The 15,132-nt window shown below is 41.1% G+C and overlaps 2 protein-coding genes across 32 annotated transcripts in view; both read left to right on the forward strand.

The window, feature by feature from the left end:
- Positions 1 to 2,925: 2,925 nt before the first annotated feature.
- On the forward strand, positions 2,926 to 9,290 carry LOC117953571 (keratin, type I cytoskeletal 13-like). Of its 2 annotated transcripts, XM_034886709.1 has the most exons (8): positions 2,926 to 3,400; positions 3,950 to 4,032; positions 4,332 to 4,488; positions 5,685 to 5,849; positions 6,367 to 6,492; positions 7,159 to 7,379; positions 8,566 to 8,612; positions 8,710 to 9,290. In XM_034886709.1, the coding sequence occupies exons 1-8, from the start codon at positions 3,017 to 3,019 to the stop codon at positions 8,808 to 8,810; spliced, it is 1,284 nt and encodes a 427-aa protein (XP_034742600.1). In that variant the 5' UTR covers positions 2,926 to 3,016; the 3' UTR covers positions 8,811 to 9,290. The 2 variants fall into 2 exon arrangements, with proteins under 2 accessions (XP_034742600.1, XP_034742608.1); XM_034886717.1 differs by lacking the exons at positions 8,566 to 8,612; positions 8,710 to 9,290 and adding an exon at positions 7,455 to 7,788 and having other exon boundaries at positions 7,159 to 7,420.
- A 4,665-nt stretch (positions 9,291 to 13,955) lies between these two features.
- Positions 13,956 to 15,132, forward strand: part of rims1b (regulating synaptic membrane exocytosis 1b) — an 83,885-nt gene continuing 82,708 nt past the window's right edge. For 8 of the 30 annotated variants that reach the window (XM_034885985.1, XM_034886007.1, XM_034885978.1 and 5 more), the window contains exon 1: positions 13,957 to 14,671. In XM_034885985.1, the coding sequence (XP_034741876.1) occupies positions 14,505 to 14,671 (167 nt within the window). In that variant the 5' untranslated portion in view covers positions 13,957 to 14,504. Of the gene's footprint in view, positions 14,672 to 15,132 lie in introns of all 30 variants that reach the window. The other 22 variants (XM_034885914.1, XM_034885971.1, XM_034885923.1 and 19 more) reach the window with 5 other exon arrangements.

Genomic DNA, 15,132 nt, shown 5'->3' on the forward strand with positions numbered 1-15,132 from the left:
ATGCTGACAGACTGGCCTGCCCAGATATCATCAAACCACAACATGACATGAATCATTCTTATCTGTGGGACAACTGCTAACCTCTGTCTTTCTGTAAGAGGGGATTGTGGAGGAAGCACGGAAACAATAAAATCCTACTTCACAGTTCTGCTAGCAAGGGCATTTTAAGATGTAAAGACAAATAAAGTATCAGGGGATTAACTATATCATTGTAGCAGAAGTCGAAAATAATGTACATAAACAAACAGCAAACAGCAATTTGAAATGAAGAGACATTCTCAAATATAAGCGGCACTGTGCTGACATTTAGTCCTGAAAAAGGATGTCTGAGGTCTGTTGCAGAGCGTCAAACACATTCCCGTCAACACAACAACTTATTGCGGACTTATGAAAACATGGATTTGCTATACGTAAAGGGCCTCTTAAGAACCTATTGCCCACGAGGTCACTGTGAGAAATGGTCATGTTAGCTGCTCTGCAAGACATTTCCCAGAATGAGTGAGATTGAAGTTAGAGTAAAACCGGAACAAATAGCAGGCCTTTTACCATTTAAAGCTTAAGTGCGTAGTTACTGGACGCGAGAATCTTCTGAACATAGCCACACTGACAAATCCAAAGAGTGTTTTGAGGAAATAGTCTTAATTAGCATTGTAGCATTGTAGCAACTTATTTAGGAATAGCTTGAATGTGACATATCAAAATATCAAAAAGTTAAACCCAAAAGCTTTAATGTCCTAATTTACCAAACTCTTCTACACTTTGGAGTTTATGAAATTGTACGTGCAAGCATGGACCTAAAGAGGTCAAGTTGCTGATCAAACGTTTGCCGTCAATCTAATTGAGACTTAAATCTGAGGATCCTAGTGGCCTCAGGTTAGAATCTCCTCCTAAGCGTAACCTTATCTGGGTAATAATCTCCTAGTTTTTTTTCATGCAGCGCCTGGCTTAAATATCCTTTAGGCAGGGTAGGGCACCGTCTATTATGTGCTCTCTGAGTAAGTGTTCCAACACCTAATACTAATTATAGAAGTTATCTTTTTTTTAAATCACCATGGGCACGGCAGCAAACTGTCATGTGTTTCATAGAAGTCTATCTGTTGGTTCTATCTGTTTTCTATGATATCCCTCTGATTTAGCACCCGTCCCCTTGGCAATAGAGATGTATGTGTCTTTTTTTAATCCTTTTCTTTTGCGTTCCTTTTATAACGCAACTGGTTCCGCTCTAAATTGACCTTAAAATAAACAAATTTCTTGTCAACAAAAATTGGAAATAAAAAACTCACAATAGCAAGTACACTGGAAAGGAGACTCTAACCTAGTAGTGGCCTAACGAACCTATGGAGCTATAGTAGGCTATAATAAACTGGACAGATATGTCATTCAAAAACACAGTTTCTGTAATTATATCAGATAACAATGCAATAAAACTAGGACACATCACGAGATTAAGACAAACCAAACCAATTAATCCTGATCTTCTTCCATGGAAACCGAGGGGCCAGCCGTTTCCGCGGCAACAAAAGAATGGGGCGCAGCTCGCCCCACGTGATCTTCAGCATCTTTAGCGGAGGTGAAAGCTCTGTACTGGAGCCTTCCTTAATCTTCAGTGTTGCCGGGTAGAGCAGGAAAAAACCGTGACCTTGACTCATACTGAATCCGAGGTTTGATAAAAGTCAACGCAAAAGTCAAAACAAACCCCTCTAGCTAGCGCTAGCTAGCGGCCACCTACCGTTGACGTTAGCTAGGCAAGCTGGGCTAGCAGATACTAGCGATTTCTACTCTGCAACATATTTTGGGTAGTAGTAAGTACACAACTGAATGTGTATTGTTTGATTACAATGTGTGTAATTACTTTACGTCCTATTTATGTCTATTTCTAACTGTTAATCATACAGTATCAACAGGGGCTATCGATGTCGTTTGTGTGTGGGTTTTTTGTGATCACATTTTTTTGAAATTTAAAAAGCCAAACAAAAGTGCAAAACATTTTCAGAAGAAAGAAAAATGAAAATTTGAATTACTATTACTTTTCTAATTGGAAAATGTTAGCATACTAACACACTAAGAATTATACATTACACCTGCTAAACATTAGCATGTTAGCATTGTCATTGTAAGCAGTAGCATGCAGATGTTAGCATTTAGCTAAAAGCATCCATCTGAAGACCTTTTGCACGTGACGTGCAGAAGAGCTATGCTGCATAGACGTAGACTATTTTCACATTGAGAGAAAAATCCTGACATGAGATGAAAAAAAACTGAATTGAGAGCAAAGACTTAGGTTTTGAGAGCGAGAAGAAAAACATTTTGAGAAAAACTTTTTTTGAGCGAATTTTTTCACCCTGATAGCAAAAAATATATATATATTTGAGAGTTTAAAAAAGTATTTTGGGAAATTTTGCGTTCGAGAGAAACGTTTTTTAAGATAATTTTTATCACACTGATAGAAAAAATATATATTTAAGAGTATAAAAAAAAGTATTTTGAAAGATTTTATGTTTTGAGAGAAACACTTTTTTTTGAAAGAATTTCTTTTTCAGAGTTTAAAAAAGTATTTGGAGAGAGATTGTTTTGCTATTATTAGGCTATGAAAAAAAATTCTCTCATAAAATGCTTTTTTGCTATCAGTGTGATAACTTTTTCTCTCAAACATTTTTTTTTCCTCTCAGATCATTTAATTTCTGGCATGTAATTTACATGTGTCAGAGTCTGCCTATGTCTGCCTGAGATGAAATGTATCAGACAGGCTTAATTAAAGATGACAAGTAGAAAGCATGCATGCCACGCCTGTGTACTGCCAGCCGTTACGGCACTAAACCTGAAAGGCAACCCACCACGCCCAGTGTGGTCACACCTCCATCCCATGAGCAGCATCTTTCCTCCTACCTGTCGGGCCGCTCCCACGTGGCTATAAAATCCATCTTCCAGGCTGCCTCAGCACCATCTCCTCCGCACCACTCTTGGGCTTTGACAAGTTTCAGTGAACGCTTCACGTGAGTCAGAACAGTTCGTCACCATGAGCATGTATCTATCCGGTTATCCCAGCATGTCCGTGTCCTCTGTGACAGGCTCCAGGCGGGCAAGGAGCGTCCATGGCGGCGCAACTCGTCAAAGCGTCCGGATGTCCTACGCCTCCAACGGCCTCGGCTCTTCCTTTAACTTGGCAGATGCCTTCAGTGGTTCCGGAGGGGCCGGTGGTAGTGTCTCCGTTTCAGGCAATGACAAAAATACCATGCAGAATCTCAATGACCGCCTGGCCGCCTACTTGGAAAAAGTGCGCTCTCTGGAGTCCGCCAATACGCAGCTGGAGCGTCAAATCCGCGAGTGGTACGACAAGCAGACCCCAACCGTCAGGGACTACAGCAAGTATGAGGCAATCATCAACGACCTGCGCAAAAAGGTGAGCTTTTCCTACTACTGGAATGATAATACACTGTCTACTTTTCCCTATCTCCAAACTTACCTCTAGCCATTGTTGTAATTAATATGGTAGTTTTTGTTCCCTTGGGTAAACTAGTCTTAAATATTCACAAAATAATTTGGGTTATAATAAAAATTAATAAATAGGAAAAGTCAATTAACGGCAACCACAAAACAACCAAAAAAAGATGAATCATTTCCGTATGTGTTTTATAATGAAAATGTATACAGATTAGAATACTAGTGATTACTACTTAGTCTAGTCAGCAGTCCACATTAGTCAACATAAAATATCAGGAACAACATATATGCTATGTGCCTGTCCATTGATGTCAGAAAGAATAAGTTAGTTGGAGCCCTTAAAACAAAAGCTCCTTTTTCTTCTGCTTTTTCTTACCACTTCCATTCCATCCAACAAAATCCTCCCGGCCCACATTCTAGATAGTGGGGCACACATACACACACACACACACACATACCTATGTATGTAGATAGGAAACCGGTGACAATGCTTCTCTTCTTCCTTTAGATCAATGCTGCCACACAGGACAATGCCAGGCTGATGCTGCAGATTGACAATGCCAGACTGGCGGCGGAGGATTTCAGAATCAAGTGAGTAGAAAGGTTATATCAAAAACCCTCACCGCTGTGTGGTGAAAACCTAATTCCCGCGCTTTCATAACGGAAAAACACTAGACAGTCTAGATGACTTGACAGATGCGATAACCTGCTGCCTTTTAACATCGAGACCACGTTTGTTCACTAGTTCAAAGCCATGTAGACCTATGATCACAGAGATGTCAATAGAGCGATACAACTGGTGGAACTGGTTTTAGTGGAGCGTCACGTTTCCTTTGAACACAAATTTAGTGTGTGCAGCAACAGGAACCTCCATGGCTTTTTCTTGACAGGTTTGAGAATGAAATGGCGCTGCGCATGTCAGTGGAGGCGGACATTGCCGGACTGCGCAAGGTTCTGGATGACCTGACCATGGCCCGGTCTGACATGGAGATGCAGGTGGAGGGCCTGAAGGAGGAGCTGGTCTACCTGAAGAAGAACCATGAGGAGGTGAGAGTTCCACTGTTAGGAAAAGCATCACACCATCGTGACCAATCCTCCGCGATAGACAACACATATATTCAGTGTATAGATAGTTTCTTTACATGAATAGAAGGGCATTTCTTTTGAAAAGTCTCACAGGTGCGGTTCCAGAGAGCAGAAGGTAAACAATTTTAATGCGACAGTTAGGCAATTGTTTGCTAAATGCCTCCCAATGTTGTCTTAAGAGTGTGCAAACAACAGGTAATGCAACACTTGTTGGGACAGAGAGAGAGAGAGAGAGAGCGAGAGATACCTAACCACAATAAATACAGAAATATTACTCATAATAATTATAGCAGTGGGAATAATGGGGTGACATGATGGCAATTATAGTAACAGTAAAGATAATTCAACTATGACCAATAACAGTAATAGCAGTTGGGTGTCACCACGATCCAGGTGCCACCACAATCCAGCAACAAGACATCTCAGATCTTAGAATGATTTATAGATCAAATTATCATCAGTGGAAAAAATACATGATTACACTTAAACCAAGGGTTCATTTAGAAAAATAATGCAAAGTTTTGCTGAACAACAGCTACTTTTGCCACAAGGGGGAAACAACAAAATGGCCAATTCTAATATGTATGTTTATGCACAGGTAAAAAAGAGTAATAAAGTCAGTGAGATTTAGTAATGTCACATCCATTTGAAGTTTGCTGACCAGGGCTTTAATTTAACTTTTAGGTTTTAATCACCAGCCAACACGGCTAAATCAGATATTCCTTTAGCCAAATTTTTACAAATGTCAACAAATGTTAATCACTTTACTACCGGTTCTACATTTAATCTATACCGCCGGCGGTTAAGCAACACGTCACCGCACGGTGTTCAGTGTAGGATTAGTGCAACGAGCAGTGTTGCCAGAAAAAGATTACAGAGCTAAAAATGAACAAAGACGCCCAAATTCCCTGGCAGAAAACAGACTAATGTGGCACATCGTTTCTGCAGCCAGCTGATCCAAACAGGTACTGGGTTATTCACTTCTTTCATCACCAGTTGGCAAGCAACTTTAAAATGTTTTACCCACATTTGGCGGGTTGGCAGGTGTAAATTTAAAGCCCTGTTGCTGATGCTTGTTAACTTTATCTACCACAAGCTTCATGTGGGTTTTTGATTTTTACTGTACCTGACCTTTGACTCTGTTTTGCCGCCTGTAGGAGATGGCAGCCATGCGTGGCCATGTTAACGCCAGCTCTGTGAACGTGGAGGTGGACCCCAGCCCTCAGGAGACCCTGACCAGTACCCTGGAACAGATAAGAGCTCAGTACGAGGGCATCACTGAGAAGAACCGCCGCGAAATGGAAGTCTGGTACAAGGGCAAGGTGAGGGGAATGAGACCCTATATTATGTCCATATTATCTCTAGGCCTGTAACATGCATTACATAATTGTCTAAGTGTCCATTTTTTTATAACATAACCATGGTTTCTTTGTACAACCGCAATGTTGATGCGTTGTAATTATAGTATTGTTGAGCTAAAGCTCTGATAGTTGTTGGCACTTGACCCAATGGGGATGCAGTTAGAATTTTTTTGTTTGTGATAATAAAGAGGCGTTGTGTACTTGTGTTACTACATTATCTGGCTCACAATTGCCCCCTAAAAATCCTGAAATTCACAAAAAAAATATGTAAAGATTTTTAAATTTGAATGAAAAAGACAATTATACTGTTAATTGCAATTATTTTTGAAAACGATTAATTGCACAGCAACATTTGGGATTGTTACAGCTCTACTAATCTCATCCCATGTCTGCATTTAAGTGGAGATGTGTCATAAACCTCAGGTGATTTCCTGAACAGCATTTTAACAACATTGATGTCCAATGTCATGTGTTCCAGTTTGACGAACTGAACACTCAGGTGGCGACCACCACAGAGACCCTCCAGACCTCCAGAAGTGAGATCAACGATCTCAAGAGGACCCTGCAGGCCCTGCAGATTGAGCTGCAGTCCCAGCACAGCCTGGTAAGTCAGATCCCACATGCACGCACGCACAAGTCTGTTTAGTGATACACATTTTCACGCAATACTTTTTCATATGGATGCACAATATATGGTTTCTTCTATCGTCAGCGCAATAAACACACCGCAAAAGTCTGCGGCTTACCGGCTTACTTTTTTTAACAGAATTGTTTGTGTTAGTTGAAAGAAAATATAGATTGAAAACTGCACTTTGAAATGTAACTGGGTCTTTAACGTTCAATTTGTTCAATAACGTAAAGTTGGAAATTATTTCCTTTAATTTGTTTTTTAAATTCAACAAGCAATCTTGTTGGATTTTAGTAGAATGCTGAAAGACATAAGTACATATAACAACTGTTTATCGCAAATTTTCCTCATATCATGCAGCCCTGCTTTTTCACCGCAATACACTATAAATCTTTCTAACCTGTTTCATCAATTAACATCAAGTCTTTCATCTGTGATGTGTGAAACATGTTTGACTAGACACGCATTTAAAAAGTCAATAAGCCAATAAACCTGTCAGTCATTGTTAGGGACGGCTTCCTCACTCAGGTTTGTTTTCACACCTGAGGCAACTTGGAAAGAGTGCATACTAAAACAAGCAATTAGTGCTCAGGAAATTCTCATATTGGTGTTTGCCGCTTTGCTTTTTCTCCTCCTGTGCAGAAATCGGCTATGGAGGGCCAGCTGGCGGAGACAAAGTCCCGCTACAGCCTGAAGCTGAGCCAACTCCAGACCATGGTCAACTCCCTGGAGGAGGAGCTCAGAGAGATGAGGCAGGACATCGAGAGGCAGCGCAACGATTACCAGGTGCTGCTCAACATCAAGACCCGGCTGGAGATGGAGATCGCCGAGTACAGGAGACTGCTGGATGGAGAGGACTCAAAGTAAGAGGGATTCGTTTCACGAGATGTTTGTCACAAAAAAAGTCCAACTCAACGTGTTGTTTGTATTGTGTGTTGTTGTTAATTAAGGATCCCCATTCACCGCAGTGAGGACTAGTCTTCCTGGGGTCCAACACAAGACAAACACAAACAAAGATTATGAAGCTTACTGTTATATCAGAATAATGAAACCATCTTGGATCAGGCACAATAGCATGTTTTTCAACTACCAACTAAAACAGTAATATGGAACATGTGATTTAAGATAAAAAAGATAATCCCTTTACTGATCCCCAGAGGGGAAATGCAGATACAAGACACAAATGAGTACAGATAAATACAGAAGTCAAAATAAAATAAAAAATAAGAAATAGGAGGCATATACAACTAGTATAAGATTACAAAAGAAGCACAAAAAAAAGAAGTGAACTTTTCGAGAGCTATTATAGACAAAGTTATGAGGTCAGACGTGACAGGTCTGATAGATAAATGAATAGCAGCGAGTCTAGGATATATGTTAACAGCCAACCCCACAATTACATACACTGGGATTAAGTAATGGTACTTAGTGTCTGTATTAACATAGCAAAACAGAAATATATCATAGGATGTGGTAAGACAATATTACATATTGACATAATGTGATATGATTTAGTACAGTAAAGTATATCTGTAAAATCTAAGAAATAGATCCGTAAAATAACAGAAAAGGTACCTGGGCTTTGTCCCGTAATGAAAAACAGTTGAAATACAGGACATTTCCACACAACGCCGCTCAGTTAGTAAACTTCTGAAATGTTCTTTTATTAATTTAATAATTTACGATAATGGTGTTGCAAACAGCTACGTCGACTACAATAATAACTATGTTGACATTATGAGATAAATGTCTCATAATGCAGTACGAAATGTAAATAAACAGAAAAACAGCTGAATGCAGTTCTATGGACAATTTCTGTTATACATAGACATACAACGGATAATACACTGATGTTTCTTAGAGTGTAGCTGGACTTGAATGAGGTAGGCAGGGAAAATTTGGGGAAACTTAACACACTATAAACAAACTAGGTACAATGTTGCAATCTTGTCATCTAAATCTATAAGCCTATTTCCCAAAATGCCAAACTGTTCTTTTTACGAATTGAATTTTCTCTTCCTTTAACTGTAACTTCTGTTTATCTTCTAGTAAATCTACTGTCAGTGTACAAAAGCCTGTGGTCAAAGAAGTGAAACGTAAGTTGACACCACTGCAGATGTTTTTTTTTAGCTCTTTGGTTGTAAAAAATGAAATATACTAAATATTAAACTTTGTTTGGATTTGTGTCTGCAGCCGTTGTCACCCAGCGGAGGAAGGTGGTGATCGAGGAGATCGTTGATGGAGAAGTGGTGTCCCGCACCATAGGAGAGGACACAGAGATCATCAAGAGCTAGACAGACTGGATCCCATCACATCTGGGCGAAATGATAATTAAACTTCAAGACAATAACAGATCCAGGTCTAAAATCCATCTAATTTATGTTGATATTTGGGTTCATTGTCAGATAATATTTAAAATATGCAGAACCATTAAAAATTTTGAAATGTTTAAGGATAATTGTGAATTACATCTTTTTTAGTTTTATATCACACCAAAACAGGCGGTCTAACATGCCACCTGCAATACCAAATGTAAACGTTAGGTGGCACTGTGAGCCCCAAAAAGGATTGCACTTTTGCAAAATTGAGAATTATTGAATGATAAGAAAAGATAATATCCCCTATCTAATTTGGATGTTTTTATTTAAGGGGAAAGTGTCAGTGTGAAAAGCAATAGAACATATTTGTGCATTTCATGTAATCTGAAATATTGTCAAATTAAATTTATCCAAGTACAATGACCACACAAAGAAATTAGACCATTGTCAAGATGATTACCACGTTTTTGTGATGTGAAGTAAATTTAGACCACACTTACCATAAGCCTTGTGTGAAAAGGGATTTTTGCCCCTTTGAGTTTTTTTCTGAAGAGAATAAACATCTGTCTTCCAGTTACACATTCTTTGCCTGTTATTTTAACAGCTGGAGGGTATGTTCCTTTTTTTATATGTGCTTACCCTTATGCTCTGTGCAAATATGTCTAAAAGCCCACAGTGAGAGAGTTAATTATACAACCGATCTTTCTGAGTTAGACTTTCTTCAGCATTCTTCAATGAATCTGTCAGTGTCCTGCAATTGCTCATTTTCCTTAAATTCATATTTACAATTGAATGAGTAGCCTATATTTCATGATCTCAATTGACATCTGAAACCCCCCCATCATAAACATATATATTTAAAGGTGCTCTAAGCGACGTTCGATGATGTTACTTCTTGTTGACGTTTGTAGACCCTGGGCTATGTACAGAGACCGTGTTTTTTACAGTGTGTTCTGGGGACAGGCATCTCGCAGATAGTTAGGAGGTGTTTTTTACAGTGTGTTCTGGGGACAGGCATCTCGCAGATAGTTAGGAGATGTTTTTTACAGTGTGCTCTGGGGACAGGCATCTCGCAGACAGTGAGGAGATGTTTTTTACAGTGTGCTCTGGGGACAGGCATCTCGCAGATAGTTAGGAGATGTTTTTTACAGTGTGCTCTGGGGACAGGCATCTCGCAGATAGTTAGGAATGTTTTTTACAGTGTGTTCTGGGGACAGGCAGCTCGCAGATAGTGAGATGTTTCCTGTAGGTGACTACAAATGTTCTCGCCTAAAACACACGTGACATCGCTTGGAGCACCTTTAACAATATTAGTGTTTAAATTCTTAAGTTAAAGAAAATCCATTACAAATTGATGTGGCTCGGGAAAGGGAAGTTTGGGGTCCCCTACTGGAGCAGCTGCCCCCGATACCGGATAAGCGGTCGAAGATGGATGGGATATGGAATTATAAATTGATTATGAATAAAGCCCCCACAACTCAATGGTTTTGCAGTTCCACCTTCAGGACAGTTTGGAATTTACATTCCCCATTTTTATATTCAATACCTTGTGAAGTTTATTGTTAAGAAAAAACTAGATTAAATACAACTAAATAATTATACGCAAACCTGCCGCGTGTGTTACAGTCTAGAGGCTATGGGGTGTTTTTTCCAAGTCAAGGGGAGGGTCCACACCATAAATAATGACCCAGGGTTAAGCTTAGTTATTGGCTGTTACATGTCATAGAGACACGCAGGAAAAACTCTAGTTACCACAGAGACAGCGCTCATGTCGTAGGAGCTGAAAAATAAAGAAATAAATTTGTCCCGTAATGTGCACTGTTGTAATTTTTATTGTATTATTACATTAGTATCGAATAAGTATCATTTAGGAATCGGTATTAAAGTCACGTTATTGGTATCGGTACCGGTATCGAAGGTTTTTGAACGATGCCCAGCCCTAACTGTAAGGGGTTAAAGGTTGACAGGAGCCCACAGTCTCTCCCTGACCATGCAGTGAGTTCATCTGTCCACTAGATGTCAGTATGTTCACTGGATTAAAGTCTGGGCCATGGAGACCTCTTTCTGGGAGAATCTCTTTAGTTAGCAGTACTTCCTGATCAGAATGGAACTTAATAAAAGTAATTTTACATCTTACAGATAAGTTACAATACTCACAAACTACAGTACCAATAGTAAAAAAGTACAGTTCCAATAGTAAAAAAATACAGTACCAATAGTCAAAAACTACAGTCCCAATGGTCAAAAACTACAGTTCCAATAGTCACAGACTACAGTAACAGTAGTCAAAAACTACAGTTCCAATAGTCACAAACTACAGTAACAGTAGTCAAAAACTACAGTTCCAATACTCTAGAGTAACAGTACCAATAGATACAAACTACAGTAGGAATTGTCAAAAACTACAGTTTCAATATTTACAAACTACAGTTCCAATAGTCAAAAACTACAGTTTCAATAGTCGCAAATTACAGTACCAATAGTCAAAAACGACAGTTCCAATACTCCAGAGTAACAGTACCCATAGTCACAAACTACAGTACCAATAGTCAAAAACTACAGTTCCAATAGTCACAAACTACAGTACCAATTGTTAAAATCTACAGTTCCAATAATCACAAACTACAGTACCAATATTCAAAAACTACAGTTCCAATAATCACAAACTACAGTACCAATATTCAAAAACTACAGTTCCAATAATCACAAACTACAGTACCAATTGTTAAAATCTACAGTTCCAATAATCACAAACTACAGTACGACTAGTCAAAAACTACAGTTCCTATAGTCTCAAACTACAGTCCCAATAGTCACAAACTACAGCGAACCCTTTTGCATTAGTAAAGTATTGATGACAATCTCGGGACAAAGATCCATTATAGTGGGAACTGTTGTGAATGCTGTCATCTACGGCACATTTGATGAAGCTTCTGGAAGTCTCCCAGAGGGTTCAGGGTCCAAGGTTTCCCCCCATGAACTAACACTCAGCTCAGTTTCTATTTTTAATTCACTCAAACAAATAAAACCTTATTGAATTTGATTTTGGGTGTCAAAATGACAGATTCTTCAGCATTTCCCTTTTTCACAGATATCAATGCTCGGAATCCATTTTTTGCAGGCTTACTTCTTCACAATTATACAAAATGTTAAATATAACAAATACAGTGCAGTGATGCTGTTAATCTGCAATGGAATCCTTTCACACTAAAAAACATCAACGTTGCTCAATTTCCTTCAATAACCTTAAACTTACACCCTGCTCCCTAGCCACTGATATCCAGCAGGGAGCACTCTCGCCAAAACCACCTAACAACCCTAAACACTCTGATTCTTAATAATTCTTGTTTTGCACAGCAAGGAGCATATTTGTATTTGCTCAATGTCCCCTGCAGAATGAGACAGCAATCGTTCTGAAAGTAGAATGTGTGGTATTGGTGCTAAAGATAGGTTAATCTGTTTTTGTTGGGTTTTTTTTTTACTCAAGCAACCTTTCAAGGGAATTATGTTTCCCTCTGTATTTCACTGTCATTCCGTCCCTGTCTGTCCCTGAGAAGACACATAGGCTAGATGTGGGAAAAGTTTTGAAACATGTAGTTTTATGTGGTTCCACCCCCTCAGCTGCATTAAAACCAGTGAAAATCTGACTTTCAGAACACCTCTCATGCATTGACATAATATATTTAATATTTCACGATTGTGCATTTGATCCTATGTGGCCTACCAACGGCAGGCAACATCAGAGCTGACAGACCTGATTGAACCCAAGTGTAAAGCAAAGAGCCTGCAGAGCCGGGCCTGTTAGTCCTTCCAGACTCCACTCCGGGTTTATTTATAGTATGAGGTCTGCAGCACAGATCTGCTCTGCTATGGCACGACTGTGTCACTCAGGGCTGGGGGTCTCCAGTCACGACCGAAATGATGACAAAATTCTGCACCACGGGAAGCTGACGTCACCGCGGTACAGTCACCTCCGCGGTGACGTCACGTGACGGAGGCCGGGTGGCAGGAGCCCGGGTGAATGCCATCTGCTGGATGGATTCAGACACTCACCCAGCATTACGTCATCCGGGAGAAACCGGTGCCAGCTGAGAGTCTGGATCTAAAGGCAAAATGAGCCTGTTACTCTGCAGAAGTAGATCTCTTAAAGCCTACTTTAAACCTGTTTGTCAAAAATATAAGGTAAGATTAGATTGACAATATTGATATTGATCAATGTGTAGGCTACTATCCCAGTAGGAATTGGAAAAAATACAGTATAAATAATATATAGTTAAATAACGTGACACAAGACATTCGAGTTTTTAAGTCTTGCAGCCAGGTGAAACAGAGGACTAGGCTAAACATAATAAAACAGAGTAGTAATAAAGGCTACATAAAACCTAATAAGTACACATTACACACATTAAATAAATACACTGTATAACGTATTTTTTGAAGTGCCACATGCAAAATACACAGGCGACAAAGTAAAACGTGAACAAAAATAGACTGTGCTAGTGGGCCTAGTGTGTTATAGATTATCGATTTTTCTATTTTTTGGATGCAAAAAAATTCAAAAGATTTAGCAGCCAAGGTGTTTGAATAGCTCAGTAGACCAAAGAAACGGGGCGACCCTAAGCTAACCCAGTAGAGTACTCCACAGGTAGGCTGAGTCCTTGTCAGCGGCTCGGGTTCGATTCCGACCCGAGACCCTTTTCTACATCCTCTCCCTCTGCCCTTTCCTGTCTTCAAACTATCCCTTTAATTAAAAGCCCAACAGTAATGTTTCAGAGAACCGAGAGGAACAGATCCGTGTGAACACGGTGCTGTTGAGTCGAGCTGCTGTCCATGGTGCTGAACGGATGAATGGCGACAGACGAGTTTAACTGCTGCAACGTGGGATGCACGTGGTGGGAAATGAACGCGCTCTAACAGCCTGTGTCATTACTGATTTCAACAGACAAAATACTAATTATCGCGAGAATTGGCAATAAGAGTTGGTCATGGCTGTTAAACGTTACCCCTGGTGAGTCTTCGAGACTTTTGTGTGTGTGTGAGTGTGTGTGTGTGTGTGTGTGTGTGTGTGTGTGTGTTTTCAGCCACAGTAAAGGCTGATCTTGTAATGATGGTGAGGACCCCATTCTCACATGAGTAAGCGCGCCTCCGCAAAAACGGGGAAAGGAGGGTTGCATCCCATTGACTGAGAGAGAGAGAGAGAGAGCGAGAGCGAGAGCGAGAGAGAGAGGCAACACGGACTCCGCCTATACCGCCCTAACATCCAGCTCCAGTCCTACGACGGCACCACAGACAGACCAGCTGAGTGCTCCAGGCCCCCCCCTCAGCTCGATTCAACTCCCGGGGTGAAGAAAACGGACATGGGCTCCCCGTGAATCCAGGCGGTGGAGGGCAGAGGCGGGCCGGCGGGGGGTGGGGGGGAACGACGACGAGAGCGTGGTTGGAGAAAATCAACCAGAGAAGACAAACAAAAGCACAACCGAGGGTGCCTGCAACCATGAGCGGCTCGCGCCATTCACCAGGGCTGCGGCGGCCGCTGCCGCTCCGCCCGCGGACCACGGCGTGAGGCGTGGCTCGGAAACGCTCCGGGAAAACCTGTCAGCCGAAACGACTCGCCGAGGAGGAGAAGGAGGAGGTGGTGGGGAGGTGGTGGTGGTGGTGGTGGTGGAAAAGATGTCCGCCTCGGTGGGGCCCCAGGGTGGCCCTCGCCCACCCACCGCGCCGCCATCCATGCCGGATCTGCCGGACCTTAGCCATCTCACCGAGGAGGAGAGGAAGATCATCATGGCAGTAATGGCTCGGCAAAAGGAGGAAGAGGATAAAGAACAAGCCATGCTAAAGTAAGGGCAACATCTTTTTTCTTCCTCCTTTTCAGTGGAAGTTACAACGCATAGCAAAGCCCCGTTAGAAAGAGGTGAGTCTAGCACCGAGCTGCCCATTACCAAGAGCCCAGTGGTACCTCGGTCAAGGGCACACACCCATACCATCATCACACCCGGGAACCAGTAGCCGATGCACTTGTCGAGGTGGTTGGGTGCTCCCCACACAAAAAATGTAGCCAGCAACATGAAGGCAGAGCAGGAAGATCTCAGGGTGGGTTTGTAAAAGAAGTCAGCAGCAGAGATATAGCCGGAAGCTGCTGCTGGAATCAATCAATACCTTAAACAATATAGTCCCAGTGAATAGAGATGACCCGAAACAGGGTCAAACGTGTTACAGGTGCAGATAGGACCGTGAGAATGGGGTGTGACAGTGCTGCTGCTGTGTGTGTGTGTGTGTGTGTGTGTGTGTGTGTGTGTGT

This window comes from Etheostoma cragini, chromosome 2 (assembly GCF_013103735.1).
Source record: "Etheostoma cragini isolate CJK2018 chromosome 2, CSU_Ecrag_1.0, whole genome shotgun sequence".
Classification (NCBI taxonomy): Eukaryota; Metazoa; Chordata; class Actinopteri; order Perciformes; family Percidae; genus Etheostoma; species Etheostoma cragini.